Genomic DNA, 27,890 nt, shown 5'->3' with positions numbered 1-27,890 from the left:
TAACTTTACTTTTTTTTACTATTAACTCAACATAATTTATCAGCATCATCAAGTATTGGCTGCGACTGACTCGTATTGACTTTTATAATGTTTACATAGTTGGCACAGTTTGCGGCGGATTTGGCAGATAGATCTTTGGTCGTTCTTGTCATGGCCTTTCGGTTTCGTTATTTTCCCTTAACGCAGCCGTAATTAGCCCAGTAGATTAAGTGGAACGTACGTTTATAGACAGTCATGTCTGAGGAGGCCCTTTCAGCAACTGACACGAATTCTCTGGTAAGAAAACTGACCCAACTCGGTGGAAGGTGATGCACGAACAAACACTTCCAAGATGCCTTGATTTTCATGCGAACTTGAAGGGAATCGGCATTTAGATTGCAAGCACACTGTGCATACTGAACCTACGACAAATAAACATTTCACCGGCTGGTGCACAGTTTTCCTCCACAGCTGCATGCCCCCGGGAGTACAGAGTGTTGCATCGGTCTCGTAGTGCTACAAATAAACATTTCACCTATGGGTACACGGTGTTCCTCCGCAGCTGCATGCTGGCGGGTTACTTGTACGGAGTGTTGCATCGGCGACATAGGTTTCGTAGAGACCCATGGTTCATTTGTCGAGTTGCTTGTGCTTAAATGCGCACGGCACAGTACTGCACGTTTTCATGCGTTCACAGAAGCAAGACGCGTGATCGAAAATCCAACTCGGACGTTAGCTTGAGAGGGACTTCAGCAACTACTGGCAAAGACATCAAAACAATCCAGGTTACGTTTCGCAAACAGAATGTAAGCATTTGCCGCATGCAAAAGAAAAAAAAGTAAACAAATGCAAAAAAGGGGGGCAAGGGACAGGTCGGATATATTGAATGTCTAAAATAATTACATCCGTCAAGAATTTCTGGTGGCTTTATAGAATGCTTTTCTCACCTGTAGTGTATTGGGTACCAAGATGGTATACAACATTAAATTGTTCAGGGTCCTACAAAAAGTGTCCTGTATCCTATCTGTCCTTTCTATGTACAAAGAAATGGATGTGTTGTTGTTTGTTGGTTACAAGCTGCACTGCTTTGTGCTACAATGTTTGAGGCATGTTTATGCTAATGGTATAGTGTTGTGACACTAAATGAGCATAAGTAGATATTCTTTCACCAAAAAAATATGCCAAGAGTCATTGCTTCTCTCCACGTGCCCTCCATCCATGGCCACATCCCCATAGCCTGTTACTGTCCACTCTCTTCCATAGCCTTCTAGAGAGGCTGAGTTCAGCCCTAGATGAATTTCATAGGCAATGACTCATCCATAAAACATAACCAACTGATCCATGGCCGGCAGTCAGATAAAAGGGACACAAACCACATTAACGATGAGCAAAACGATAACAAGGTAAAAGGGGGGCCAATCTGTTTCGACAAGTGAACTTGTATTTTTCAAGGCCACATACACTTTCCTCGGCGCAGTATATATAGGTAGGGTTCTTACATATACTGTGCCTAGGAAAGCATATGGCGCCTTGAAAAAGTTAAGTCCACTTGTTAAAATGTTGGCTCCCTCTTTTACCTTGTCCTCGTTTTGCTCATCGTCTTGAATTTGTATCTCCCGCCTTCCCGCACTAATGATGAAAGGAACACAACAGACATTGCTTAAGTGCTTTGTGCAGTGTACGCGCTGATAGACTGCCGTAGAATCACTATTCCAACTCAACTAAACACATACCATGTTAAGCAGGTGGCATTGCGACCTATGATGTTTGTTCAGAGGAAAATGTGGCTAGCAGGCAGGCTATCAATGGTTGGCAACTGCATCAGGATTCTCAGCGCAGTTTTGACGTGGTCCCAGCATTTGTCAGCTATTTGCACATGCTGGGATCGGAGAAACAACTGTCAGATTGTACAGGAGGTGACAGATTCTCTGGCATGACAGTTGATTTCACAAGTGCTACCGACGTCTGTGCTCTGACAGGGTGACAGAAATCGTTCCCCCAATCGCCACCAAGCTCCCTTTTATGAGTAGTGTTGCTCGCAGCTCTCTACTTCTAGATGTATGTTATGGTGGCATCAGTTGCACTAACAGTTTCACATATACATGAGAGGGCAGGAGCAAGATGTTGGCCAAAATGAGCTTCATGACAAATTTGCCCTCTGCAACATCCTGCTCAGTGCAATGTCCTTTTAGCACCTTGCAATGGCTAAACTCTTTCTGCTCAAACAGCTGTGCTGTAGTTGTCTGCTCTCAGAGTTCCTCTTGTCTCCAGGTGGGGCTGGCTCCTGTCGTCCAGAGCCACTACAACAGTATCGGCAACAATGGCCTGCAAGAGAGGGAACGCAGCCGTATACTGCACATGAGAAACTTCAACAACTGGACCAAGAGCATGTTAATACGTAAGTGCACCTTTTTTTCTTAGTGCAAGAATGTGCGACAGCGTCTCGTTTACTGCACTGTGTCATCAACACTTGAAAAAAAATTTTCATGCATTTTTACATGCGTGCATATCCTACCAAGTGTCAAACAAGTGAGAACAATTGTTAAATTGTGAGTTCAGCACATGTTACTGTGCCTACCTTTCCTTCTCTTCCTTTATTTGGAGCTTTTTTACCATTTGGAACATAAATGTGAACCAACAAGCCCAAACTGCCGTATTGCTACTTTTAGTAGTGCTACAATAATTTCTATCAATTTAAATCATTACAGCTGCATCAACTCTGTGCACAGGATAGGTCACAACCCTCTGTTATAATGTTAAACTTGTTTACTGCCAGGTGCCAAGATTTGAAGGAGCGTTTGTGGTGTTCTTTGTTTCAACCAGCAAAGAGCAGCGCTCTCGGCCACGCTCGTCCAGCTTGAAAAGCTTCCATTCACAGAAAACAAAATTCTTGGACACTGGACTACACGGATATCAGTGCGAGCTACTATAAAGGCACTGCTGCATTCCCTAGGATACACTGGATTATGTGACAAATTGTGACTGTGCACTGTGGAGCATTGCATGTCTCAGTGGTACCTTGACATTGTTTATGACTATGTGGCACCTCCACAGACAGTTCTTCATTGTTTGTTATTTCCTTCATGTGCTCTCTTTCTTTTTCTCCTACCCCTTTTTCCCTTTCCTGGTACAGGGTACTAAAGCGGAGATATCCTCAGATTAACCTCCCTGTCTTTCCTTTGCTTTTATCTCTCTCTCTTTGTGGTGTCCTAAAGTCAGAATCAGTCATGTGCACTTGCAGATAATTATTTGTATGATTATATGAATTGAGTGCAATTCATGAAGATTTCTCTCTTAATGGTTTTTATCTAATGCCTTCACAGGCGAGTACATTGCCAAACGTAAAGAGGACAAGCCAGAAGACTCACCGTTTCATGTGTTGGACCTCGGTGCTGGCAAAGGTGGAGACCTGCTCAAGTGGAAGAAAGGGGACATCTCGTACCTCATTTGTGCCGGTAATCATTCTCTTCTAAAATGAGATAAACACAACACAGAGGCAGCAAATGCTGCATTCTTGCAATTTCTGTTTACTCATTTTATGACAGCTGAAGTCTCATGTTATTTAATGTGGACCACTTGGCAATCTGACACAGGTGCAAAGCTTTGCTCTCATAGCTTTCCCTTAAGCGCTGTGGAAGGTTTTCATTGCGTACATACACAACTATGGTTATCGGAGGCGGTTTAGTCAGTACTCCCAGTCTCCCATACAGCATTGGTTGGACGGCTCTTCAGAACTTAGCAGATCCACTCTTGGATGATACAGCGTTAATTGAATGCACTTATTCAAGGCCTCGTCTGAGGAAACCCAAAATATTTCTCTGTAAAATTATTCAAGGAAGTATTTCATGTGCAAGTATTTCGTTAACTTGCACATTCCAGCGAGTCTGACTCGGCACATTGAGCCCTTTGCTCACAACAAGCAAATAAAAGGCTTGCCTTTGCAGTGAATACAAATACTGTGCAATAACCCCGTCTTTCACTTAGATTTATTCTATTCGGGCCCCGTGGAGCTTTTAATATGGCTCACAGATTGCCTAATGCTTAACGTGTGACATGTGTATGTATATATATATATATATATATATATATATATATATATTTTTTTTTTTAATGTATGGTCACCCTGTCTGGGTCTATGTGTTTATTGGCTTGTTGTTAACATGCGATTGTACCATTTTTACTTTGCGCCATATTGTTGTGTCGTGAAGTGCGTGGCTTCTCAACCAATATGGCGCTAAGCGAGCTAGCTAAGACTTACCTGGTTATGTTATGTGCCGAAGTTGCATGTACAAGTGGGCAAGGTACTTAAGCACAGCATGAAATAAAGGGAGAGAGTTCCGTTTCGTGCTCTTCACAAGTCGCTGCCTCAGCTGCTTCGGCGCAGTTCGGCTGGCCGTGTATGCCTCTTCACCGGCAATGCCCCCTGCTTGTCAACTCAACATTCTGGCGACAAGGATGACCTCTTGCTACGTTGCTGCATTCTGTTGTCTCTTGCAACAGGCTCTTCACTGCTTGCTCCTTAAGTTTTCGGTTTTGCTGTATGGCATGAAGTCCAATGTAACTTCGTCAACCTCACCCTTGCCAGTCATGCCAGCGTATGCACCTGCTACTATGCCACCACCTTTTCTTGTTACGCCTGGTCTGCCAATACTTTGGAACCTGTGAAAGCTCATTTTTCTCACATACCTAGAAGCTGTTGATGGAGGGATGTTTCTGACGAAGTGGCACAAGGCTGTTTTGCGGAGCACGCCAACACAACACATACATATGTAACCGTAACGGTGTCTTCAGGCACTCTAATGAAGACATGCTTGCATGCATGCATTCCCCAGATTTAGGTGCAAGTCAAAGAGCCTTCGGTAGATAAATTTAGTCTGGAGTACTTTACTACACCGTCTCTCATAACTTCTGTGTTGCCTTGCTACGTTAGACCCCACCAGTTGGTCATTTTACAAAGCAAGGAGTCATTGCCCCTAAAGTTTTCATGCTCTAGTCATGGCATACAAAGTCTTGCAACATTACTTTTCACCTTTGTGCATTTTGCTTGCCTTTATTATGCACAGTCTATGCTACACTTTTGTTTACACGGCTATCTAGACTGCATGTTTTGTGCACACGTCACATTGGAAATGTGCAACATTCTTTGCAGACATAGCAGGGACGTCACTCAAGCACGCAGAGGAACGTTTCCAGGAGCTCAAAGAGCGGCACCGGAGGCAACGGGAGCCAGGGCGCATATTTCAGGCTGAATTCATTGAAGCAGATTGCACCAGGGTGAGATGTTCTTTCTTTCTTTTTTTCCATCTTTCTTCCTCTCCCTCTTTTCTATCTCTCTCTCTCTGCCAAAATGATAGAAGCACATAAGAAAACTTGCATTTTATGTGGTTGGGCCTGTGGCATGGGTTACATGATTTGAGAAGCAATCACACAGATGTAGTGCTATCTATAACACTACCAAGTTCATTGAGTGCAACAGCTGTTGACATTGACTTTTGACACCAATCCATGAGCAGAACTACAGTAAAACCTCGTTAATTCGAAGTCGGTTAATTCAACATCCTGGATAACTGAAGGTTTCCTGCAGTCCTGTATTTTGCAATGTAAATTTGACCGGATAATTTGAACCGGTGGCCTAGGCCAACCCGGTTAATTCGAAGATTTGGGGTGCTATGCAGCATTTTCCGATCCCCGTTTCACCGTAAAGCCGACAAAACGACGGCCATTTGGAGCCGCGAGGTGACGCCACATAGCAATCACAATTATTTATAGACAAAGCGCCCGACCCATTGTACTGCTAGCACAAAAATCAGTCCACGGTACGCCCCGCGCACCGCCGAAACGCGCACCTGCAGAGAAGATGTACTTCACTGCAACGCAGCAGCCATACCGTTTTTTTTGTCAAGTGCTCTCGTCCTCCACTCCGCATGCTCCTTGCAGTCACAGTGGTCGCAGCTTCAGCGCGTGGTCCGTGCCGCTGCCACTGGATGCCGTTCACTCATTCTCTCGGCGACGTGTTTGCGCACAGCGCCGATCTGCGGCGTTTCTTTGTGTGCGGTGGTTAGGGGTGTTGCAGCTAGCATGGTGTTTTTTTTTTTTTTTTGTCCTGAACTGTGCAGAAGTGCCAGTGAGGGAAGGTGCCAAAGTATAAGACCTTAACGCTGCAGCAGAAGTTCTGCTTGATCCAAGAAGCGGGTAAGAACACGTGTTCCTAGTTCCGAGTTGACTGAAAGGCACAGCGTGCCCCCTCTCGACGTTGTCCACAATATTGAAGAACTAGTTGAAGGTACTGGAGGCCTACAGCAAGACATGTTCTTCGAAGCGGTCGCGAGTATGGGCTCCCACATACCACGGTGTGGAACCATCTTTACTTCGCTGGCTGCAGAAAGCAAACGCAGCCCGCCTTCCTGTTAATGGAACTATACTGCGGGAGAAGGCCAACGACTTGGCTGTACAGCTTAAGCATGAAGAGTTAAGTGTAACAACGGATGGTTCATATGGGAAGCCAACAAACACTGACACCAAGGACAACATAGGGGAAATTACTTGTGCTTAATAAATGAAATAAAGAAACGATAATTTAATGGAAATTAAAGTGGATGAAAAAACACAACTTTTGCCGCAGGTGGGAACCGAACCCACAACCTTCGCATTTCACGTTTCACAACACAACAACAAGATTTCACAACAAGAAAGCCTGGGTCACAGGCGCGATATTTGAAAATTACGTTCGGCAGCTTGACCGCAAGTTCGCGGCCACAGGCAGGAATGTACTCTTCGTTGTTGATAATTGCCCAGTGCATGGTGACGTCCCGCACTTAAAAGCTATCAGGATGGTATTTCTTCCTCCGAACACCGCATCGATCTTACAGCCAATGGACCAAGGCATCATTCACCGCACGAGGAAGATTTACCGCCACCACTTGCTCAAGCGCATGCTCCTTTGCTACGACAACAGCAAGGAGTGCTCTATCGACCTCCTCGGGGCCATATGCCTTATTGTGTATGCAAGGAAGCAAGTGGAACCCACTTTGATCATGCAGTGTTTCGAAAACGCTGGCTTCTCAAAGGAAAGCACTGTCGATGCTGATGCTGGCTATTCATGTGCACTTGATCAAGAAGGTGCCGAGTATTGCGACTGCATCAATGCACTCTGTGCAGAGGATAGCGAATTAGGTGCAGTCGGCTTGCTGAGTATCTGAACTTTGAGAATGATCAACAAACGTGCTACTCAAACTTGGAGAGTGAAGCTACTGCTGATGCGATCATGTGCGATGACAGCGACGACGACGACGCTAATGAACCCCCCCCAGGCACCCGCTCTCAGAGAAGTTATCGGATCATCATCATCATCAGCCTGGTTATGCCCACTGCAGGGCAAAGGCCTCTCCCATACTTCTCCAACTACCCCGGTCATGTACTAATTGTGGCCATGTTGTCCCTGCAAACTTCTTAATCTCGTCCGCCCGCCTAACTTTCTGCCGCCCTCTGCTACGCTTCCCTTCCCTTGGAATCCATTCCGTAACTCTTAATGACCATCGGTTATCTTTCCTCCTCATTGCGTGTCCTGCCCATGCCCACTTCTTTTTCTTGATTTCAACTAAGATGTCATTAACTCGCGTTTGTTCCCTCACCCAATCTGCTCTTTTCTTATCCCTTAACGTTACACCTATCATTCTTCTTTCCATAGCTGGTTGCGTCGTCCTCAATTTAACTAGAACCCTTTTTGTAAGCCTCCAGGTTTCTGCCCCGTACGTGAGTACTGGTAAGACACAGCTGTTATAAACTTTTCGCTTGAGGGATAATGGCAACCTGCTGTTCATGATCTGAGAATGCCTGCCAAACGCACCCCAGCCCATTCTTATTCTTCTGATTATTTCAGTCTCATGATCCGGATCCGCAGTCACTACCTGTCCTAAGTAGATGTATTCCCTTACCACTTCCAGTGCCTCACTACCTATTGTAAACTGCTGTTCTCTTCCGAGGCTGTTAAACATTACTTTAGTTTTCTGCAGATTAATTTTTAGACCCACCCTTCGGCTTTGCCTCTCCAGGTCAGTGAGCATGCATTGCAGTTGGTCCCCTGAGTTACTAAGCAAGGCAATATCATCAGCGAATCGCAAGTTACTAACTGAACATTATCCGCAGTTTTGTTGAGTGCCACGGTGGAAATTCTCAAATGCTGCACGTAGTTGGCCAACTAGAAAACATGACCCTTGGAGCTTTGAACTATAGGACGTGGCAAATTAGAATCTCTGATTACTTTAAGTAATCCAAAGATTGCCGCATAAGGGTAGCGCATTCCTGCAGTGGAATTTTTTGCCTTGGTTGCATTTTTTTTTGTGCTCGGTTAATTCGAAAACCCGCTTAATTTAACGATTTTTTGCGGTCCCGATGACTTTGAATTAACGAGGTTTTACGGTATAAATAATTGATATAATGAAGGTTGTAAAATCGGCAATTTGCTTCGTTATATCGAAATTTCGTTGTGTTGAAATTTGACCTTCTATGCAAATAAGTACATTCGCCGATCGATGTTTCTTTAACGGATGGGGCCAAAATATTTTCTGAATTATCAAGCAATTGAAAAGATAAATTTTAAAGTGAACAAAATTTATTTTGTTGAATTTGCGAGTTGGCGACGAAAGGTACGGTTTCATGCCATGTCGACGATATCTTCACATCGGCGGTATGAATTCAGTAAAGCCAGCTGCGCTTTCACGTCCACTCCTTTCCCGTGACTTACAGTGTCACCTGTGGTGGGATGACGCTATCATGAAAAGCACCGGCAGCAGGCAGTGAATGCTTCGTCTGCCTCTCCACTTCAAAGAGTCACCGAAATTCAAGATTATGCAACCTTCAGTAGTAAATATGTGGGAAGACAGCGCACATGGTGCCATGCAATCTTGACGCACTCACTCTTTCCGCACATGGCAGATTACCTCAAAAAAAGGGTGCGCGGTCTGCATACGGGCTCAGCCGCGCTGGCAGCCTCACTAGAAAAGGAGACGCGCATCATACCTGCCCCCCACTCCCCTCTTCACATGCGCTTAATTGCATTACCGAGAGCTTACGCGTGAAGATGGCACTCATTGAGCCGCCATTCTTCTCAGCTCACCCTCGCACACTTTCTCTCGCACCCAAAGCATACAGCGTGCGTAGCGCAATAGGATTTTATTGCACTTGGGCTGCTTTATACAGAATGTGATGCTGCTCTGCTTCGGTGATCACTTTTGGTCAAGCAGCGCGTGATTTGAGAGGTGCGTTCGCAACAGCCACTTGTAATTCAACAATTCTGCGGCTGCGGAAGTTTCCATTTGTTGTCTCGGTATTTCATTGCGACGGCAGTGAAAGTTCGTTATATTGAAATCGTGTGTGAACTACCTTCATTACGTTGAGGTCCTAAGTATGTGTGTTCTATGAACAAGAAGTCGTGAAAAGTGAAGTACTCCATTATATCAAGAATTTTGTTATATCGAGGTTTAACTGTATATCATCAAAGGGCTTAAAGCATACATAGTAACAAACAAAAAACAGCAAGGCAATCGTGACAACTTATCAAGTTCTTGTCAACAACTATGTAGTCAGGGAAAATATGATCTTGTTGCAAAATTTGAGCACAAGGTATCAGTGAGCGCAGTACTTTCTTGCTGCTATATATAGTGGACTCTTTTTAAACAGAACTTCAAAGGACCAGGGAAATTGGTTCCATATATCAAGAGTTCTGAGAGACAAAGCTAAATATAATTGCATCAGTACAAAACCAACCAACCATGAGGATAGTGTTCTGTATAAGCGGCAGTTCTGTTGAAGCTATTTCCGTTTATCAAGCTTCCACTGTATACCAATAAAGAGAAGAAAAAAACATGCAGATCATTCTGTTTTAAGAAAAAAAAAAATACATGATACAGTGAAATCATATGTGATCAAACATTTTTTAACTGTTTCTCGATTTGACAAACAGCCGCTAGCTACGGATGCTATTAGCAAGCCCATGCATATGCATTTCAGTTGTGTCAGCTTTCACCAGAATGAACTGGAGCCAAATTCACAAAGCCTTTTGTTTGTAGGAGCTTGCCATTGGCCAGCCTCCTTCACTAGTATAATATGTCCGACATCAAGATTGACTGACACGTGCTCTTACGAACAGACTTGGTGTAAGAACTTTTGTAAATACAGGCCGAGTTTCTCGAGATACCCTGGCCTACGTTTAAGCGAAGTTTTACTGCAGTGAAGGCTATTGCGGTACACACGCACAATGTACTGATGCCGACTTCCTGGCTGCAGGTGCGGTTAAAGGACCGCTACAAGCACAAGGACATGACACTGGACTTGGTGAGCTGCCAGTTCACGTTCCACTACAGCTTTGAGAGTCTGCCGCAAGCCCAGTGCATGCTTCGCAACGCTGCTGAGTGCCTTGCCCCTGGCGGCTACTTCATCGGCACCACGCCCGATGCCAATGACCTCGTGTGAGTCTGCATCTCAGTTCCACCATGAACTAAACCTGCGACTTACAGGCATTTTTGGTGTTTCCGCCCATTTTGTGCTAGAGTTTTCCTTTTTTTAGTGCATCAAATCCAATTTTTAAGTGAGACATTAGCAAGGCTTTAGACTGAAACTGTAGTTACTGGTGATATGTTGCTGAACATCTGTGCAAGGTGTGCTGATCTGATTATTCGAGCAAAAATAATAATAATGGCGATGAATAATTTGACCTCTTTGTCGCTGTCATTGTCCCTCGAATGTGGCTTGTTGTCCATGTCAGAGTTGGCAAGAAGCTCTTGAATTTATGCACTATTAAAAAAGGCCTTATGGCCTTCCTGTTCTGGTTTGCCATGTTGGAAAATGAGCTGTGAAATGTTTTGTCGTTAAAGATGGTTTTACATTCAATTCTAAAATAGTCAAAGACTCAACTTGGCAAGTCTCAAGAATGTTTACTAATGAAGAGAAAATGAGACATCAACCCAAATGTACCCAAACAATTACTACAAAGGAAACCAATTAGCAAGCCAATGAGCAAACGTCAAGAACATTTACTGTGCCAAAACTGTCTAAATACAATGAAATATTTCAACATTCATGATATCACACTGACATACCGGCATTGTGGTGTTAAGTTCAGTAACTGGAATTTAGACCTTTGTTTCTCTTCTAATATTCAACCTCTTACTGGTAAGTCAATGAAAGTAAAGTTTTGTAAGCATACCTGATCACTCTAGGCTGATTTAATGTTCCTCTTTTGTGTTGTCCCAAGGTAATTGTAGCACCAAGGTAATTGTAGTGACAAGTCATAGAAATGAGGCATAACTCCTTCAGACTTCAGAAGTTTCAGCACACATTCTTGCATCTTCACCGCTGTTGAAAACATACAAGTACAAAACGTATTAGGAATATCGAATTCTTTTGAAAAAGGTTTCGCTGCATGTACAAATATGGGCGCGACACCTCTGCTCTTAGTATTATGTACTCAAGGGGCAGAAATTCCACATGAATTGTGCTAGGAATGCAACAAGTCAATCCAGAAATTTACCTAGTACAAATCATTACTGTCAAAAACAAGGAACGAAAGGAGAGTGCCAGCTGTATGACGACGCATACTGTAGTGTAACAGTAAACACACAGACATATGTATATATGTAACTGTTTTTGTTAACATACTTGGCACATATTATTAAATTTTACAGCCAGGTCCAATCAAAAGTGCTTTAACCCTTCGAGGGTAAATTGCTCGAGGGTAATTGCTCGGAGATAAGCAAGTCGGGTTGCGCGCACTGGTACACGGAAACACAATCTCAAATTTCTTTTGGGGGACCTTACCTTAAAGATGGCTGCACTTCTCAGCAACCAGTGGTGTCTAATATGCCTGGAATAGCAAACGTAAGATTGACGTCATACACGTACGTCAAAAACCATGCAGGACGGATCAGCGGATACATGTGCTGCAAAAACCCTCAAAGCGTTAAGACCTATGCAGTGCATTTAAAACATTAGTATTTTTGTTAGTTATTCTGAAATTGAGGCATTTTTGGGGGTTGAAATAGTGTGTATACAGTGCCTGAAAGGGATGAAAACATTACTAAAGCCAAGCTGGGGAAATGGCTGTCACTTTGATAATCCCTTTATAGCTGTTTCATTTTCTGCTCGTTCTGTCACCTTTGGCTTTTAGAGGGTCTGACTACTAGCCAGACTCCTAGCATTGGAATCCAGGAGCAGTCCTGAGTGGTTACTTTTTTCTAATGCTCTAACCTTGTAATTTCAAATTTTGCATTTAACCTAAGCTGACTCAACCTAACCTATTCTAGCCTAATACCTGTTTTGCATGGGTGAGCTTAATTGTCTAAGACCTCAAGTTTCTCTATGCCATTGCGACCTAAAGCTGGTTACATGTGCAATTTTGATAGAATCGAACACCATGATGATGATTGCTACAATTTATGCAGCAAGTTTCTCTCCAATTGTATCGTCAAAAAAGAATATTTTACAAATAAAAGCACTAGAAATGCCACTGAAACCATTATTAGGCATGTATAATGTAAAATACCTTTAGTTGACCTTAGAATTGTGTATTACGAGTGTGCATGTGTCCATGTGCATGAGCCATGATTCCTAAAATTGTAAGTTGTAGTGTGTGTGTATATATATATATATATATATATATATATATATATATATATATATATATATATATATATATATATGCATGTAGTCATGCTGTTGCAGTCTCTGACTTTGGGATCTTCAACTGCGATCCGCAATCCACTGTCTATTGAAAGAATAATGAACTAAAACTGAAGCTACACTACAGCAAAAGTTGCGTTAAGCTTTAACACTGTTAAGTATGTATCTTTGATACGCCGTGCATGGCATTAAACTTTAAGGAATTAAGTAATTGAGGTCATTTTTTTGCACCCCTGTGGCACAGGTATAACCTAACCTAAACCAGGTCATATTTGTACTCATGTTACACTGGCCAGAAAGTGATGGTGGTCTTTCAGTCATAACTCTCTTGTCGTTATAATTGTCACTAACTTGTTTTACATCGTGCGATTTTTGTGCATCATGCAATTCGTTCACTCTTTCCATCTTATTTCAGCCGTCGTGTGCGAGAGGCACCGGACCTCAAGTTTGGAAATGATGTATTTCACATTGAGTTCCACGGATCCAAAGACGCGCTGCCCCTATTTGGAGCGCAGTACGATTTTCACTTGGAAGGTGTGGTTGACTGCCCCGAGTTTCTCGTAAACTTTGACGTCCTCGAAGAGTAAGTGATGCTGTCGTGTCATAGCACTGTGTGTATTTGGGTTGACCGAGGAAGTAATGCACATCTGTTTATTTGCTTGTTTTCAACTGTGGCAACAGCAAACGGGCTGAATCGCTTACATTGCTACTGGAGAGGTTGTAAGGTAATGTTGAGGAAGACGGAGAACCGTCAGGAAGTGGGAAATGGAGCCGGAACGAGCAGATTTGTCGTCACAAATGTTTATATATGTAAGAATATTTACGTAGTGAAACTTTCACGCTGCAGCACTTTACGTCAAAGAATCTCAATACGTTGTCATTGTTGGAAATTTAGGGCCTTCAATGCAGCCTCTGTTATCTATACTGTTCGGTGTAGTGTATCCATGTGTGGCATTTTGTTGTTCTCCTCTTATTTTTTCCCCACCAGGATGGCAAAGGAGTTTGGCCTGAAACTAGTGTATAAGAAGCGCTTCGAAGATTTTTTCGACCAGTTCAAAGACGACCCTGAGGGAAAAATTCTTCTGCGCAAGATGCAGGCCTTGGAGGTAGTTTACCCATTCTGCTCTCTCTCTCTCTGGAAGAGCTTGATTAATTGACTGATTTTAACATCCAAAGCCAATGCTATGACCCTGAGAGATGCCATATTGTGTGGTTCTGTATTAGCTTTGATTACCTCTGGACACAACGCTGTGTACGTGAGTGTTCTTGCATTCTATTTGTGGTTGCATTTCTTGCAGCTTATTAAAGATTACACTTTTCATCTACGCCATTCCCCTGCCCTCGATTAAACCTAAGTTTTCTTTGCGAACTCCTTCAGACTTTCCTGACCAATTAGGTGCTGCTGTCTTGCCAGATAGATTGCGAGCTAAGAAAAAAATTAATTACGTGCCTGATGGTGGGGGATTAAACCTTTGACCTCTGGTACAGCCGCCCAGTGCCCTAACCATTCGACCGCAACCACATGTATACTTCTATCAGCACAGGTGGACGAGAGCAAATGCGCGTTCGCCAATTTCCTTCACACACACACACACACACACACACACACACACACACACACGCACGCACGCACGCACGCACACACGCACGCACACACACACACACGCACACACACACAAAAAAACGCAGGAATGAAATGGGCATATTTATAGCTTTTTATTAACCACTTCACAAAAACTTCGCTTCACATAGATTTCAAGATGTACATTGGATCTGCATAATTTTTAAATATAAGTATTGCATTTTCCATGGGAGGAGGTGCACCTGGTAACTAATGACAGTGCTTAGTGGGACCACACGGGTGTGTGTGAAGTTAGTGGTTGTGAAAGTGGTATTCTCGCCTCTGTCTTCAGGCAGCTACTCAAACTCGCATTACTGTGGGCTTGCTTGCGGTAATGCACGCTCGGTCGCAACATGCTTGATTGCGAGCATCCTCCCGATCAAGCGTGCACAAAGCAAGCGGAGGGAAGAACTGGGAGGCAGGTTTGCAGCTCTCCTGTTCTAGCGCAGCCGCGGCAACGCTTGGCTGTCAGCACGGCTGAGCGCATGCGCAGCTGGCACGCTCCTTTTGAGATGTAGTGTGCCGCGTATGCAAAGAATAGATGTTCCGAGATTCAACTGAATTGAATTCTGGGGTTTTACATGCCAAAACCACAATTTGATTAGGAGGCACGCTGTAGTGGGCAACTCCAGATTAGTTTTGACAACCAGAGGATATTTAACATGCCTCCAACGCAGGGCACACAGCCATTTTTGCATTTCTCCCCCATCAAAATGCGGCCACTATGGCTGGGATTCGATCCCGCAACCTCGTTCTTAGCAGTGCAACATCATAGCCGCCAAGCCACTGGGGCGGGTACTTTCCGAAATGGCATGGAATCACGTATGCTGCTTGCCGCACGTTTAGTATTGGAGGTTACGCAATCTTGAGTTTTGGAGAGGCATTGAAGCCAACAGGAAAACGAAGCATTCGCTTCCCGCTGCTGGCGTTTTGCATAATGGCATCGGATGAGCCACGGGGGCGAGGTAAATGGGAAAGCGTGGCAGGCATTGCTTCATACTGCCAATGTGAAGATATTGTCGACAAGGCATAAAACTGTATCTTTCATCGCCAACCCAAATTCAACAAAAGGACTTTCCTTCTTTTTCTTCCTCAATCAAATTTACTTTTTGCGATTGCCCAATAATTTGGAAAGTTGTGCGGCCCCTTCTTTACAAGAAAAATGTACAAGTGGCTGATGTACTTATTTGCACGAAAGGTCGAACTGCAATGTAATGAAACTTCAATACAACGAAAATGATTGCCAATTTTACGAACTTCACTATATCGAGGTTTAACTGCATACAGTCGAACCCACTTATAGCGATACCGATTTTAACTATATATTGGTTGTAACAATGAGAAGCTTCTGTACCATCAACTTTTATATGTTTTTTATGGTGAAATAACCCGCTTACTACAATGCCCCGCTGCCGCATTATTCGTTATAATGATGAAGTCTGGCTGCTGGGTGTCTGTGGCGAAAGGTAGTGAAATGCGAAAACCTTGAAAAAGAAAAAGAAAGAAAAGAAAACAAGACATTCAAGTTGCTGCACAATGGCCCACTGCTCCAACAGTCGCCGCATGCTCATTTTCCAGCCTTCTCTGCATGCCTCTCTCCTGTTGCCTTTCCACCCCTCCAAAGACGAATGGGCTGCGCCCATAGCTCTACGCCGCACCACCCTTTGAAACACGAATGGACCTCGCCAACTGCGCTGCTCGCATGTTGCTCACTGGCTCCTCATTCAGCACAGTTCTGCAAACAGCTTAATTTAATCATTCGCATTTGTCTTTGGTGATTGTGTCAAAATAATTTCTGGTGACATGGTTTCTCAGCCTCATTTAATGTTGTCTTCTTCCACAATCACCGTCACCAATTATCTTCTTCTTGTTGCCACAACACAATCATCATTCCAAGCTGGTCTTGTCACCACCACACGCCACTATACACGTCATCACAGGCATGAACAAAGTGTTGTTGTAATATACTTAATATGTAACGGTCTTTGTCAAAATACTTATTAAATACAAAAGGAGAATTGTTTTCTAACATTTTAAATTTATAAGTTGTGTAGAAATGTGGGAGAAACGATGTACAAACATTTCTAGCGTTAGCAGAGTTGCTGTGGAATTGTAATGATGGGATCGCGGTTAGAAATTTTCTAAAGGCACTAGATGAGAAGTATAAAAAATGTAAAAAGGTACTTTTCATTATGATGATTTATTTGCGGATGCCTTTGTGAAAGTAAACTAGGTAAACAAGCTCCATACCATGTTTACAGAGTTGCACGTTTATGAAAGCAAAGCAAGAAGAGGGGGCAGTGGGTGGACACAACATTCTTATAATGATACTTATAATTCTTGCATTCTTTGTTTGTTGACTTCTCAGAATATGATTAATAAAAATCGGGCCCCTCGGTTAACCCCATTTCTTCTCGTGCATTGGTGCTAGTACTTTAAGACAGGTTTTATTGCGATAGCAATTATACGGACCTTTGTGTGGACCACGCATGAAGTTCCTTGCCCCTGTACTTTCCATCATCCTTTCACAATCACATGTAAAAACCTGCCTTTAACCAATGACATCTCTGTAATTTATCTGGTCAACTTTCCAGGCTTACCCACCGTTTGGTGACCAGACAACCCAGGGCAAAGATCCAGATGACTACAAGCATGCTGCTGAGCAGCTGGAAAAGATCAAGGCCCAGGAACCGGAATCGCGAAGAAGGCCGCAAGTTGTGAGTACATATGAGCGACTCTACAACGAATGCTTCTACAGTCAAACCCGTTCATATCGAACTCGCAAAAAAACACCTGTCAGTTCTATATAGAGCATAATTCGATATAAGCCTGCTAAAGAATTGGATGTCATAAAAGCACGTACCATTTATAAAATCACTTTATTGATGAAACGGCTTAGTTTCGCATGAAATAGTCCTGTATTTTCTCCTGCTTGGGCAGTTTCGCTGCAAGCGATGCCCGCACTTCTCTGTATTGTCTAAGGAGTTGGAGCAGCTGAGGCCGCAACCTTCCACATTCGCACAGAAGCACCGGACTAGTGCGAATGCGCCAGTCACCCCGGAGGACGTGGGCAAAGGACCGTCGTTGCTTTCCTCATTGTGCCCGCTTTCTTTCTTTTTTTTTCTTGTGCTCGGTACGATGCCGGCAATGAAGTCTTCGTTTTCGGGCTCTCCCATGGTCGCGACACCTTCATCTGCACTCACAAACGCGTCGACCGTCGATTCGTCAACGGCTTCCGGAAATTCTGCAAACGGAAAACTTCGGTAACACCAGCAGCGGCTTCGTCGCACTCATCAGAATTTGCGGTTATCACCGGGCTCGCAGAAGCCGGCATGTCTGAAGCAATTTCGGATGAACTACTTGTACATGGTCGTGCATACGCATCAGGTGCCACAGGCACCGGGTCGCGAGTTTGTCCACTTTAGCCCTAATCTCCCCCTTATTCTTCAAGATCGTGCTGAGAGTGCTCCTCGGAATGTTGCACACTGCAAGGCATCCGACTTCTCACTGTGTTCGAGCCGATTTATGATTTCGGGCTTCATGGCAAAAGGAAAATTCTGCCGCTTCATCCCGGCAACAGTGCGGGAGAAGGCCCACAAGGCGCAAACACAATAAACCTGAAAAGCAGCGAGAACTCGCACTTGCGCCATCTTGCACGACGAGGGCACAAGGGTCTCTGATTGGCTGTCCGAGCAAGTGCTACGGGCGGGCCAGGATAAATTTTTGCAGGGTATGTCGATGGCTCGGTCGACGCAGCGCAGTCGCGGTAGAGAGAGCGGTTTGGTGGAGCCGCACCGCCAGTTTCCCCACTTCCGTGGGAAACTTCGATATATTGGGAGTCGCCGCTATTTTTGTTCGATGTAAGCGTAACTTGTGCTATATATTGTTACGGTGAAGGGAAGGAAGAAGTTGATTTAGACGAGAGGAAGACGAAGTCTGGCAGTTGCCTGAACGCCATATACACCAGTTGTAAATATATACTGTATTTTACACTCGAGGGCCTACTTTCTTCCTGCAACATTTTGGTGGAAGGTGCGGGGTACAATCACGGAACTTCGCAGTGGACGTCATCTACCTGCCGCCACAATGGCAAATCAACCGACACAAGCGACAGTGCCTCAGCAGCCCTTGCCAACGGTCATCCTCACTCATCCGCGGGACCCAGGGACATTTTGTCGACGTCGAGGACTGGCTTACGATGTACGAGCGAGTGTGCGACAACAACACATGGGATCCAACAATGATGCTAGCAAACATGATATTTTATCTGAGAGGAACTGCGAAGCAATGGTACGACACACATGAAGGTGACCTAACGAGCTGGGATGTCTGCAAAGAAATAATGCGAGACCTGTTTGGCAGACCTGTCGGTCATCAGCTGGCAGCGAAAAAAGAACTTGCGTGCCGCGCTCAGACGTCCACAGAATCCTATGTCGTGTACATACAGGATGTGCTGGCCCTCTATCGCAAGGCTGATAACAGCATGAGCGAGGCAGACAAGATTGGTTACATACTGAAAGGTATTGCAGACGATGCCTTCAATCTCCTTATGTGTAAGGATTGTGCCACTGTGGATGCAATTATAAAGGAGTACCGGCGCTTCGAACAAGCGAAGGGCCGCCGCGTCACGCAAACTTTCGACCGATTGCCCAATACCGCCGCAACATCTTCTTGTGAAGACCCGCCGCAGTTCATTCAGCCGACAGGACCAGAAGATATAACGCGCATCATTCGCCGTGAGCTTGAGGCCATGGCTCCGGCTCCAGTTCGTTCCGACTGTCGGGAAAGCGTGCCCGCTATCTCCCTTATACAAGCGGTCGTTCGGGAGGAAATAGCAAGTTTGGGCATTCCATCTCTCTGCTCAGTCCACCATACAAACACCTACCAGATTTCGCCGGCCGCTCGCTCCCAGACGCAAAGCTTTCCGCCACTCCGTCACAACCCAGCTGACTGGCACACAGTGGATGATAAGCCAATCTATTTTAATTGCTCCGGTATTGGACACATCACCCGTCATTGCCGCAACCTCTGGTCGTCACCTCTTCGGTGGTCGTCTCAGAGTCACTACCGCCAAGTGCCAGACAATTGTACTTTCTCGCCCTATACGCCGACTAGGAACATCAACGCCGACAGTGCTCCACCAAGATCCAGCTGCTCCCCATCTCCGCAAGGCCGTAGGTCCCGTTCGCCTCCCGTTCATCGCTCTTCTTCCCCTTCTGCAACCGGTCGCTTTGCTTCGGGAAACTAGCCGGTGCAGCTCCCGGAGGTGAAGCTGCAACTCCGACCTGGCCCACAAATCCTCTGTTGACCCTGCCTACCTGTGGAAACCTACTGGACATTGAAGTTGATGGCGTTCCTGTTAGATCTCTCATTGATACAGGAGTGCAGCTTTCAGTTATGAGCGCTGCTCTCCGCCGAAGGCTCAAAAAGGTTCTGACACCCGCCGCACCGTGCACTGTGCGAGTCACCGACGGGAGTACTTCACCTGTCCTTGGAATGTGCACAGCACATGTGACCATTGGGGGCCATTATACCGTTGTTATATTTATCGTCCTTGAACACTGTCTGCACGACCTAATTCTCGGCCTCGACTTCCTTTCGAAACACTCTGCCCAAATTGACTGCTCCGCAGGTGTTGTCCAGTTGGATCTACCGCTTCCTGCTGACGCAACCACTTGCGCTTCATACCGCTTATGTTCTGCTGAGCTTGCAAGGCTGTCTCCACAGGCGGCTACAAATGTCCTCCTGACGCCCTGTCCTCCGGTACCTGATGGCAAGTACATCGTGTCGCCCCTTAGTGACGTGGTTTTGTCGCGCAATATTGCCCTACCGAGCACCCTAATCCAGATCCACGAAAACTGCGCTCGCGTGCCCATCCTCAATTTTGGATTTTCGTCGCATGTGCTGCCACACGGTATCGCCATAGCGCATATCACTCCTTTGGGAGAATTTGAGATTTCTTCTTTGACCTCTGAATCGTTCTTCAGTACCAACGGACCTTTGTCACCCACTCCTTCGTATTCGACGCCTGCAGACGATGTTTCTAAGATGATCACCCCTGACCTTCCTTCCGAGCAAACAACAGCTCTCCGTCACCTCCTGTCATCTTATCGGGACATCTTTGATTTGAACGACCGTCCACTTGGCCAGACATCTGTTGTCACGCATCGCATCAACACCGGTGACGCCAGCCCCATTCATAGGCGGCCATATCGTGTCTCCGCAACAGAAAGGGCCATCATACAGAAAGAGGTAGACAGGATGATGGACAAGGACATCATTGAACCTTCCAGTAGCCCGTGGGCATCACCGGTTGTCTTAGTAAAGAAAAAAGACAACTCGTGGCGCTTCTGCGTTGACTACCATCACCTCAACAGAATAACAAAAAAGGATGTTTATCCCCTGCCTCGCATTGATGACGCTCTTGACTGCCTTCATGGATCCCAATACTTTTCATCAATTGACCTCCGCTCCGGCTATTGGCAGATTAGCGTCGATGAGATGGACCGCGAGAAAACCGCCTTCGTCACACCGGACGGTCTGTACCAATTTAAAGTCATGCCCTTTGGATTATGCAATGCACCAGCTACATTCGAGCGCATGATGGACTCTCTCTTGCGCGGCTTGAAGTGGTCTACATGTCTGCGTTACCTAGACGATGTGATTGTGTTTTCGCCAAACTTTGAGAGCCACCTGCAGCGCCTCACAACCATACTCTCTGTGTTTCGTAGGGCTGGCCTTCAGCTAACCTCCTCCAAGTGCCATTTTGGTTGCCGTGAAATTAACATGCTCGGCCATCTCGTAAACGCCGCCGGAATCCAACCTGATCCACAGAAAGTTCACGCCGTGCGAAATTTCCTTGTACCTTGTTCCACAAACGATGTCTGTAGTTTTCTGGGCTTATGCTCTTATTTCCGGCGATTTGTGAAAAATTTTGCCGACATCGCTCACTTTCTCACTGACCTTCTTAAGAAAGACGTATTTTTCTCTTGGGGACCACTACAGGAGAAAGCCTTCTCTACCCTGATTGAGAGGCTTACAACTTCCCCGATTCTGTCACACTTTGATCCTTCTGCGCCCACTGAAGTACGAACTGACGCAATTGGTCATGGCATCGGCGCTGTCCTCGCTCAGCGTCAACAGGGCCAAGACCGTGTCATCGCTTACGCTAGCCGCCTTCTTTCCACATCCGAGCGAAATTACTCCATTACTGAGAGAGAATGTCTCGCGCTCGTATGGGCAGTCGCGAAATTTCGACCGTACCTTTTCGGTCGGAGCTTCCGCGTCATAACCGATCATCACGCCCTCTGCTGGCTCTCCTCTTTGAAGGACCCAACTGGACGACTTGCACGTTGGGCATTGCGTCTACAAGAATATACATTTTCTATTATGTAAAAGTCAGGGCGCCTGCATAAAGACGCTGACTGCCTGTCCCGCAATCCCGTGGATCAACCGGACGATACCGATGCAGACTCGGACATCAGTGTTCTATCCCTCTCGGGCTTCCTCCATATTGGCGACGAGCAGCGTAAAGATCTTGTTCTTCGAACACTTATGGAACGCCTAAGCTCCTCACCCAATAACCCGTCCCTCCGGATGTTCACCTTATGCGATGGAACTTTATACCGTCGTAGCGTTCGTCCTGACGGCCCGGAGCTCCTCCTAGTCGTTCCCAAGCACCTTCGACTCGCCGTGCTCCAGCAACTTCACGACGCTCCTACTGCTGGGCATCACCCGTACTTACGACCGCCTGCGGCGCCGCTTCTTCTGGCCCGGCATTTATCGCTCTGTGCACCGTTATGTCGCATCTTGCGACCTGTGTCAGCGCTGGAAGACGCCTGCGATGCCTCCCACTGGTTTGCTTCAACCAATTGATATCCCTACAGAGCCCTTCTTCCGTGTGGGCCTCGGCCTCCTTGGCCTCTTTCCAATTTCCATCAAAGGAAACAAATGGATTGCTGTAGCGACCGATTATGCCACGAGATATGCTTGCACGAGCACTGCTAACCAGCTGCGCTACAGATGTCGCCAACTTCTTACTGTACGGCGTCATCCTGCACCACGGTGCCCCTCGCCAGTTGCTGACCGATTGCGGCTGCTACTTTCTATCGAAGGTCGTCGATGATCTGCTCCGCTCCTGTTCTACAGAACACCAGATCGCTACCGCATACCAGCCTCAAACGAACGGCCTCGCCGAGCGACTCAACCGCACACTAACTGAAATGCTGGCCATGTACGTTTCCGACGATCACTGCGACTGGGACGTCGCTTTACCATACATCACTTTCGCATACAACTCATCCCGTCACGACACTGCCAGATTTTCACCATTTTACCTTTTGTATGGCCGCGACCCCACCTTGCCCTTTGACGCGTTGCTACCTTCCGCAGTACAATCACCCAGCACTGGTTACGCTCGCGATGCTATTGACTTAGCCGCCCAGGCCCGAGATGTCACCCGTCATCGCCTCACAGTCTTGCAAGCTTCTCAGAAGCGACGCTACGACCTTCGGCACCGAGACCACCATTTTTCATCTGGTTCTCTTGTCCTTCTCTGGATACCGTAACGTCGCGTCGGCTTGTCGGAAAAACTACTTTTCCGTCATTCTGGTCCGTACCAGATCTTACACCAACTGTCCGACGTGACATACGAGATCGCCCCAGTCGGTCAGCCTTCAGTGCCTCCCAACATCACCAGCGATGTTGTTCACGTCGCCAGGCTCAAGCCCTATGTCCCCTCATTAAGTGAGGCTCTATAACTTGCACCGGGATGGAGCTACCCCGCCGGGAGGGTGATGTTACGGTGAAGGGAAGGAAGAAGTTGATTTAGACGAGAGGAAGACGAAGTCTGGCAGTTGCCTGAATGCCATATACACCAGTTGTAAATATACTATATTTTACACTCGTGGGCCTGCTTTCTTCCTGCAACAATATACTTATTGTAACTATACCGAATTCAGAAATTGTTCGATATAAAAAATACTTCGATGTAAACGGGTTCAATATAGTCGGGTTCGACTGTATAATGAAATGACCTGTATAACGAATGATTAGTTAGGTCCTGGCCGAATGCCTATCTTTCCTATGCATGGGGAGTGCCTCTACTAGCAAGACTAGTACAATGAATCTGCCTGTAGAAAGACGAAATTTAGGCATCCCCGATGGCTAAATTGTTCCTTGCAAAAAATCGACAGCTGATGTAAAGCCATCTTGCGAAAAGCAAAAGAGATACGAACAAAACATTGACGTTAATGTACAGCTTTTTATAGTCCTCCACTTGGAAAGCGCTTAGAACTGTTTTTTAAAGCTTCTTGCTGTCAATTACTTTATTCTTTTCTCTTTCATTTTCAGGGCACATTGTCTCAAGCAGAATGGGAAGCTCTGAGTATGTTGATATTTTTGTCTCTCATCTATGGCATAAGAACAAATATGGCTGTTATCTCTATCTCTCTACCTATTTGGGCCAACGAGGCATCTTTAGTAAATAAAGCTTCATCATCTCTGGCACATAAAATAATGCTTAATGCACAGTTTTATCTAAGGTGACACATGTTACCCGTACATGCCATTTACTTCTAGGACGACACATTATGTTACAGATGTTGAATCATGGAGACCATTAAATCACATTACAGTAGCCTCTTAAGTTGAACCCAGTTAACACAAACTTATGCATGTGGCAAAAAATTATTAAAATGCTTGGTTGGATTATCATAGGCATGATGTAAAACAACCATAAAGGTCACCAAAGCAGAAACCCTGGGCCACTGTTACTAGCAATACCAGCTGTTCCTTTGCTTGGTTTTTGTAATGGCTTATTCTATTAGCTGAAAGTATGGTTTGCTGTACTTGTTGAGTTGATCATGTGTCTGCATGCCATTGCCTCATGTACTTTCGGGCGATGGGATCTTTGCCAAGCTGGGGGGAGGGGGGGGTAGTGATACAGTAGCTTTTTTCCATATCTCCTCAGCCATGTGATGTAGCACGTCTTGAACTAATAAAAGCCTCAAAAGACTTGTTTTTATTGCCTGTGGCTCTGACTTGGTCACTATGGTTACCTTGTTGCTATGGCAACTTCGTGAGTAGCTTGAAGCCAGGTGGGTAGATTCTACCGTTGCGGTGTCATTGAGGCTCTTACTTTGGTGCACTTTTTATAACCTTTCTTTTTTCCCCCAACTGATTTTTGACACTGTAATACAATATACAGCAGAATCCGCTTAAACGGAACTCGAAGGGACACAACAGTCGTTCCATTTATCCGAAGTTTGGTTTAAGTGAATGCTAAAAATCAATAAATATCTTTTTGTTTAAAAAGCACAGTGCGTTTTAATTTTTCTGTGGCAAACAAACCGACGTTATTGGGCTCTTCGAATGTCATCTTTTGCACGTAAGACATTAATGGCCGTTCTATATGCAACCTACTGCCTTCTTTTTCAACGGATAGGAAAATTCGTGCTACGTGGATGCTCGAAGTATAGGAACAGTACCTTTCCCATTTGTTCGTGTTCAGGTGGGTTCATCTGCGTCCGGCCCTTTAAGAAGCTGCCACTCCAGGCAGCACATATATTCTCGTCTTTCATTATCTGTGACAAGGAGGTCTTGCAGAATACGAAACATTGCTGCACTTTACGCTGCCCAAGACTTTTATTTTTGTAGCCAGTGTTAGAGCTTTGTTTTTCTTGCCTTTCGGCTGGAGCCATCACGAAACGTTAAAACTAAGTAATGTGAACGCCGCATAGCCGCCGTTGACCACACAGAAGTGACAGCACTGCAACTGCCTGTTGGGATGAATTTTCTGTACTGTTAAGCCTCACCATTCTACATAGTTGTCGGACCGTCTGTAATTTGTATGCAGCCTAATAGCCCATTAAGTATATGGCAGTTTCAGTTCCAGTTCCACTTAACTCGAGTTCACAAAAAGATAGCATTCCGTTTGAGCGAACTTTGTTAACATTATGCCTGTGGGTGGCCAAACAAATTTGTTACCCACGTTCCGTTTATCTGGCCATCTTGTTCAACCGAGTTTTGTTTATCCGGAGTCCATTGTAATTAGGGTGCCCATCCAGTTTACTGTAATGTTGTTGCACTGTTTACAAGATAAATACCAACTTCTCTAGAGATTCGTTTGCTGTATTTGTTGGAAGTTCATTATGCCACACAGGTTTCTGTAGCGTCGATAAGTGTAGCAGGGAGACAGGATGCAAAACAACAGATTTTATTGGCATGCTTGACAAATTCTTAATTTTTTTTTTATGAGACAAGCATATTAACATCGATTTTTAACAAGCAGAATCGATTGGCACCTGAAAGGGATATATCTCATAATAACAATGCTTTGGCCTCAAAAAAAAAAAAAAAAAAAAGAGAAGAAGAAGAAGAAGAAGACACTGAGAACACAATCTTGCTTGCATCTTTGCTCCAAGCCGATCTGAATTTGTCAGAATGACTTACCATGGTGGCTTTGTGGCTCTGGTGTTGTACTACCGAGTACAAGGTCGCAAGTTAAATTCCCAGTCTCTGCCACATTCCTACAAGGGCAGAATGTAAAAACAATAGGGCACTTAAATTTAGGTGTACATTAATGAACCCCAGGCAATCAAAAAACGTCGCTCACAGCCAGCACCTCACTATTGAATTTACTTATCATAACTTCCTGCAACACCCTTTGGGATCCTGCACCATCTCAGCAATACAGTTGCTCAGTAATGCAGGAAAACAAGTTGTCACGTGGGACATTCTAATGAATGCGACATGCTGTGCGATTCTTTCGTAAGGCCTGCACTGTTATTATCCCTAAATTGTGGATCCAATGCTGGAGTTCTGACGATATGAAGACCTACTGAAACTGCAGGCTTGCACTGATGGTACTGCTTTAACGCACCTGTTGTAGTTCACTTTGCTGGCACTAGGGCTGTGGGTTACCGGCAGTAGCTATAACCTGTCATCACGCTTGGCCTCTCGTCTGCTCGTGCATTGTGCGTGCCTGTTTATGTTGCTCTTTCACCGCGGAAATTATCTCATAGAAATAAACATCCAGTTTCCACAATTAAAATAGTCAGAGAAGAGGCAAAAGGGAAAATATGCCACCAGGGCTGTAATGACGACACCAATGTTACGTATCACTTTCGTGTCACTGGGGCATTCAGGCTTACTATAACACATTTTTTAGTTCTGCTCTGAATTCTTAAGGGTGCCCTTGCAAAATGACTTTTTCTTTCTTCCTTGTTTCCAGGTATTTATGTCGTCTTTGCATTTCAAAAAGACCCAAACTCTGGAAAGCCATGCATTACTTCTCACGACTGAGTCCACGGCCCTCATCATCACCACAAGTGCAACAGAGTAGGGGTTCATTTTCCTTTGTGTTTGCCACAGTTCAAACAGCAGCATGCTGTTCTCAATTTAGCCTGAAATACAGAGCAATACTAAAGCTCACAGTACTGCTTCCTCCTCTCTTTCTATTTTACAAGGAAAATTCATGCCCATGTTAAAAAAGCACCAACGTGACTTTTTTTTAAAGTGGGGGTTGCTTCTCGCTTTTTAATTAAGGCATGATATATTATTTTCTCAAAAAAGCTATTTATCATTAACATATGTCATGTGGCCAGCCTGAAACACATGCCAAATGTGAGCTTGGAATGTAAAGCGAGCCGCAGGATAATTCATAGAAATGGTAGGCAATGATCACCTGGTAACGCACGCTATCAACATGTGCATCGGTAAGCCTTTTTATTTTGGGATTGCGCAGTCTTGTGTTACAAAACTTTTGTGATTGCTCCTGTTGGGGTCCTGTCTTAAGGTTTTCAATCTATCCTTTAAAGACAACAGATTTTGTCAGAATAGATTAATGAACGATGGAAGAAATTATTGATCTACCTAAACATACTTGGATATCAGTGCTTTAGAGTTTTCTTCATCTTATATTTTTGTAAATATTAATTTATATATGCTGCCCATGAAATCTCTCTCTCTCTCTCTTTCTCAAAGCATGTTGTGTCTCTTTTGTCTATTTACAGCTCAGTGGGCCTTGGTGTAAAAGATTCCTGCGGCCCCAACCGTTCTGTATGGTTTTTAGTGTGAGACATCCAGCATTACGCAAGGTTCGCTAAACAGCAAAATAAAGGTGTTTTTGCTACAAGCACACTCTCTTTTATTATTGTGGTGGCATGAGTGAGTTGGGTACACATCTCAACTTCACATATGTAGCACATAATAAAGAAAGGCAGAGTCTTTTCATTCCTTACTTATTGTATGCTACATATATGAAGCCTCCTTCGTAGTTCTTTTCTCTTTTGATTGTTGCTCTCAAGAGTGCAGCAGTTATCTGCGCAGAGTAATAGAAGTGATATTGGTGCCACACTTCTGCATCAGGGCCGGTATAATGTAAAGCTATTGCAGTCTGTTTCTATTCCATATCGGCCATTAAGTAGCCCTCCGTGATAGGTTAGATTGGCTTGGGCTCCGCCCACATGAGCGTGGCGCCCGCCCATATGGGTTGGGTCCGAACCATTCTGACCTATCGGGGAGTGCTAATGGCCGATTCGGAATAAAAACAGATTGGAATAGTTTTACGCTATAGGGCCCCAGATTTTGGTGCATTGCTTGCGAGAAAGCACAT

General features: G+C 45.0%; 1 protein-coding gene across 1 annotated transcript; it reads left to right on the top strand.

The window, feature by feature from the left end:
• Nucleotides 1–83: 83 nt before the first annotated feature.
• On the top strand, nucleotides 84–27,411 carry Rnmt (RNA guanine-7 methyltransferase). Its single transcript, XM_075693573.1, has 11 exons — nucleotides 84–276; nucleotides 2,251–2,377; nucleotides 3,303–3,434; nucleotides 5,129–5,253; nucleotides 10,264–10,445; nucleotides 13,070–13,237; nucleotides 13,643–13,760; nucleotides 16,870–16,992; nucleotides 23,627–23,660; nucleotides 26,508–26,614; nucleotides 27,289–27,411. The coding sequence occupies exons 1-10, from the start codon at nucleotides 235–237 to the stop codon at nucleotides 26,576–26,578; spliced, it is 1,122 nt and encodes a 373-aa protein (XP_075549688.1). The 5' UTR covers nucleotides 84–234; the 3' UTR covers nucleotides 26,579–26,614; nucleotides 27,289–27,411.
• The last annotated feature ends 479 nt before the right edge of the window (nucleotides 27,412–27,890 follow it).

Source organism: Dermacentor variabilis, chromosome 5 (genome assembly GCF_050947875.1).
Source record: "Dermacentor variabilis isolate Ectoservices chromosome 5, ASM5094787v1, whole genome shotgun sequence".
Lineage (NCBI taxonomy): Eukaryota > Metazoa > Arthropoda > Arachnida > Ixodida > Ixodidae > Dermacentor > Dermacentor variabilis.
The sequence above is the reverse complement of the archived record's forward strand: the minus strand, read 5'-3'. Positions and strand labels throughout refer to the sequence as shown.

Excerpts from the sequence above, each read along its gene's own strand:
- Rnmt (XM_075693573.1), top strand. The coding sequence starts at position 235 with ATGTCTGAGGAGGCCCTTTCAGCAACTGACACGAATTCTCTG. Across the intron at positions 2,378-3,302 it reads GACCAAGAGCATGTTAATAC|GCGAGTACATTGCCAAACGT; the intron begins GTAAGTGCACCT and ends ATGCCTTCACAG. Across the intron at positions 13,238-13,642 it reads AACTTTGACGTCCTCGAAGA|GATGGCAAAGGAGTTTGGCC; the intron begins GTAAGTGATGCT and ends TTTCCCCACCAG.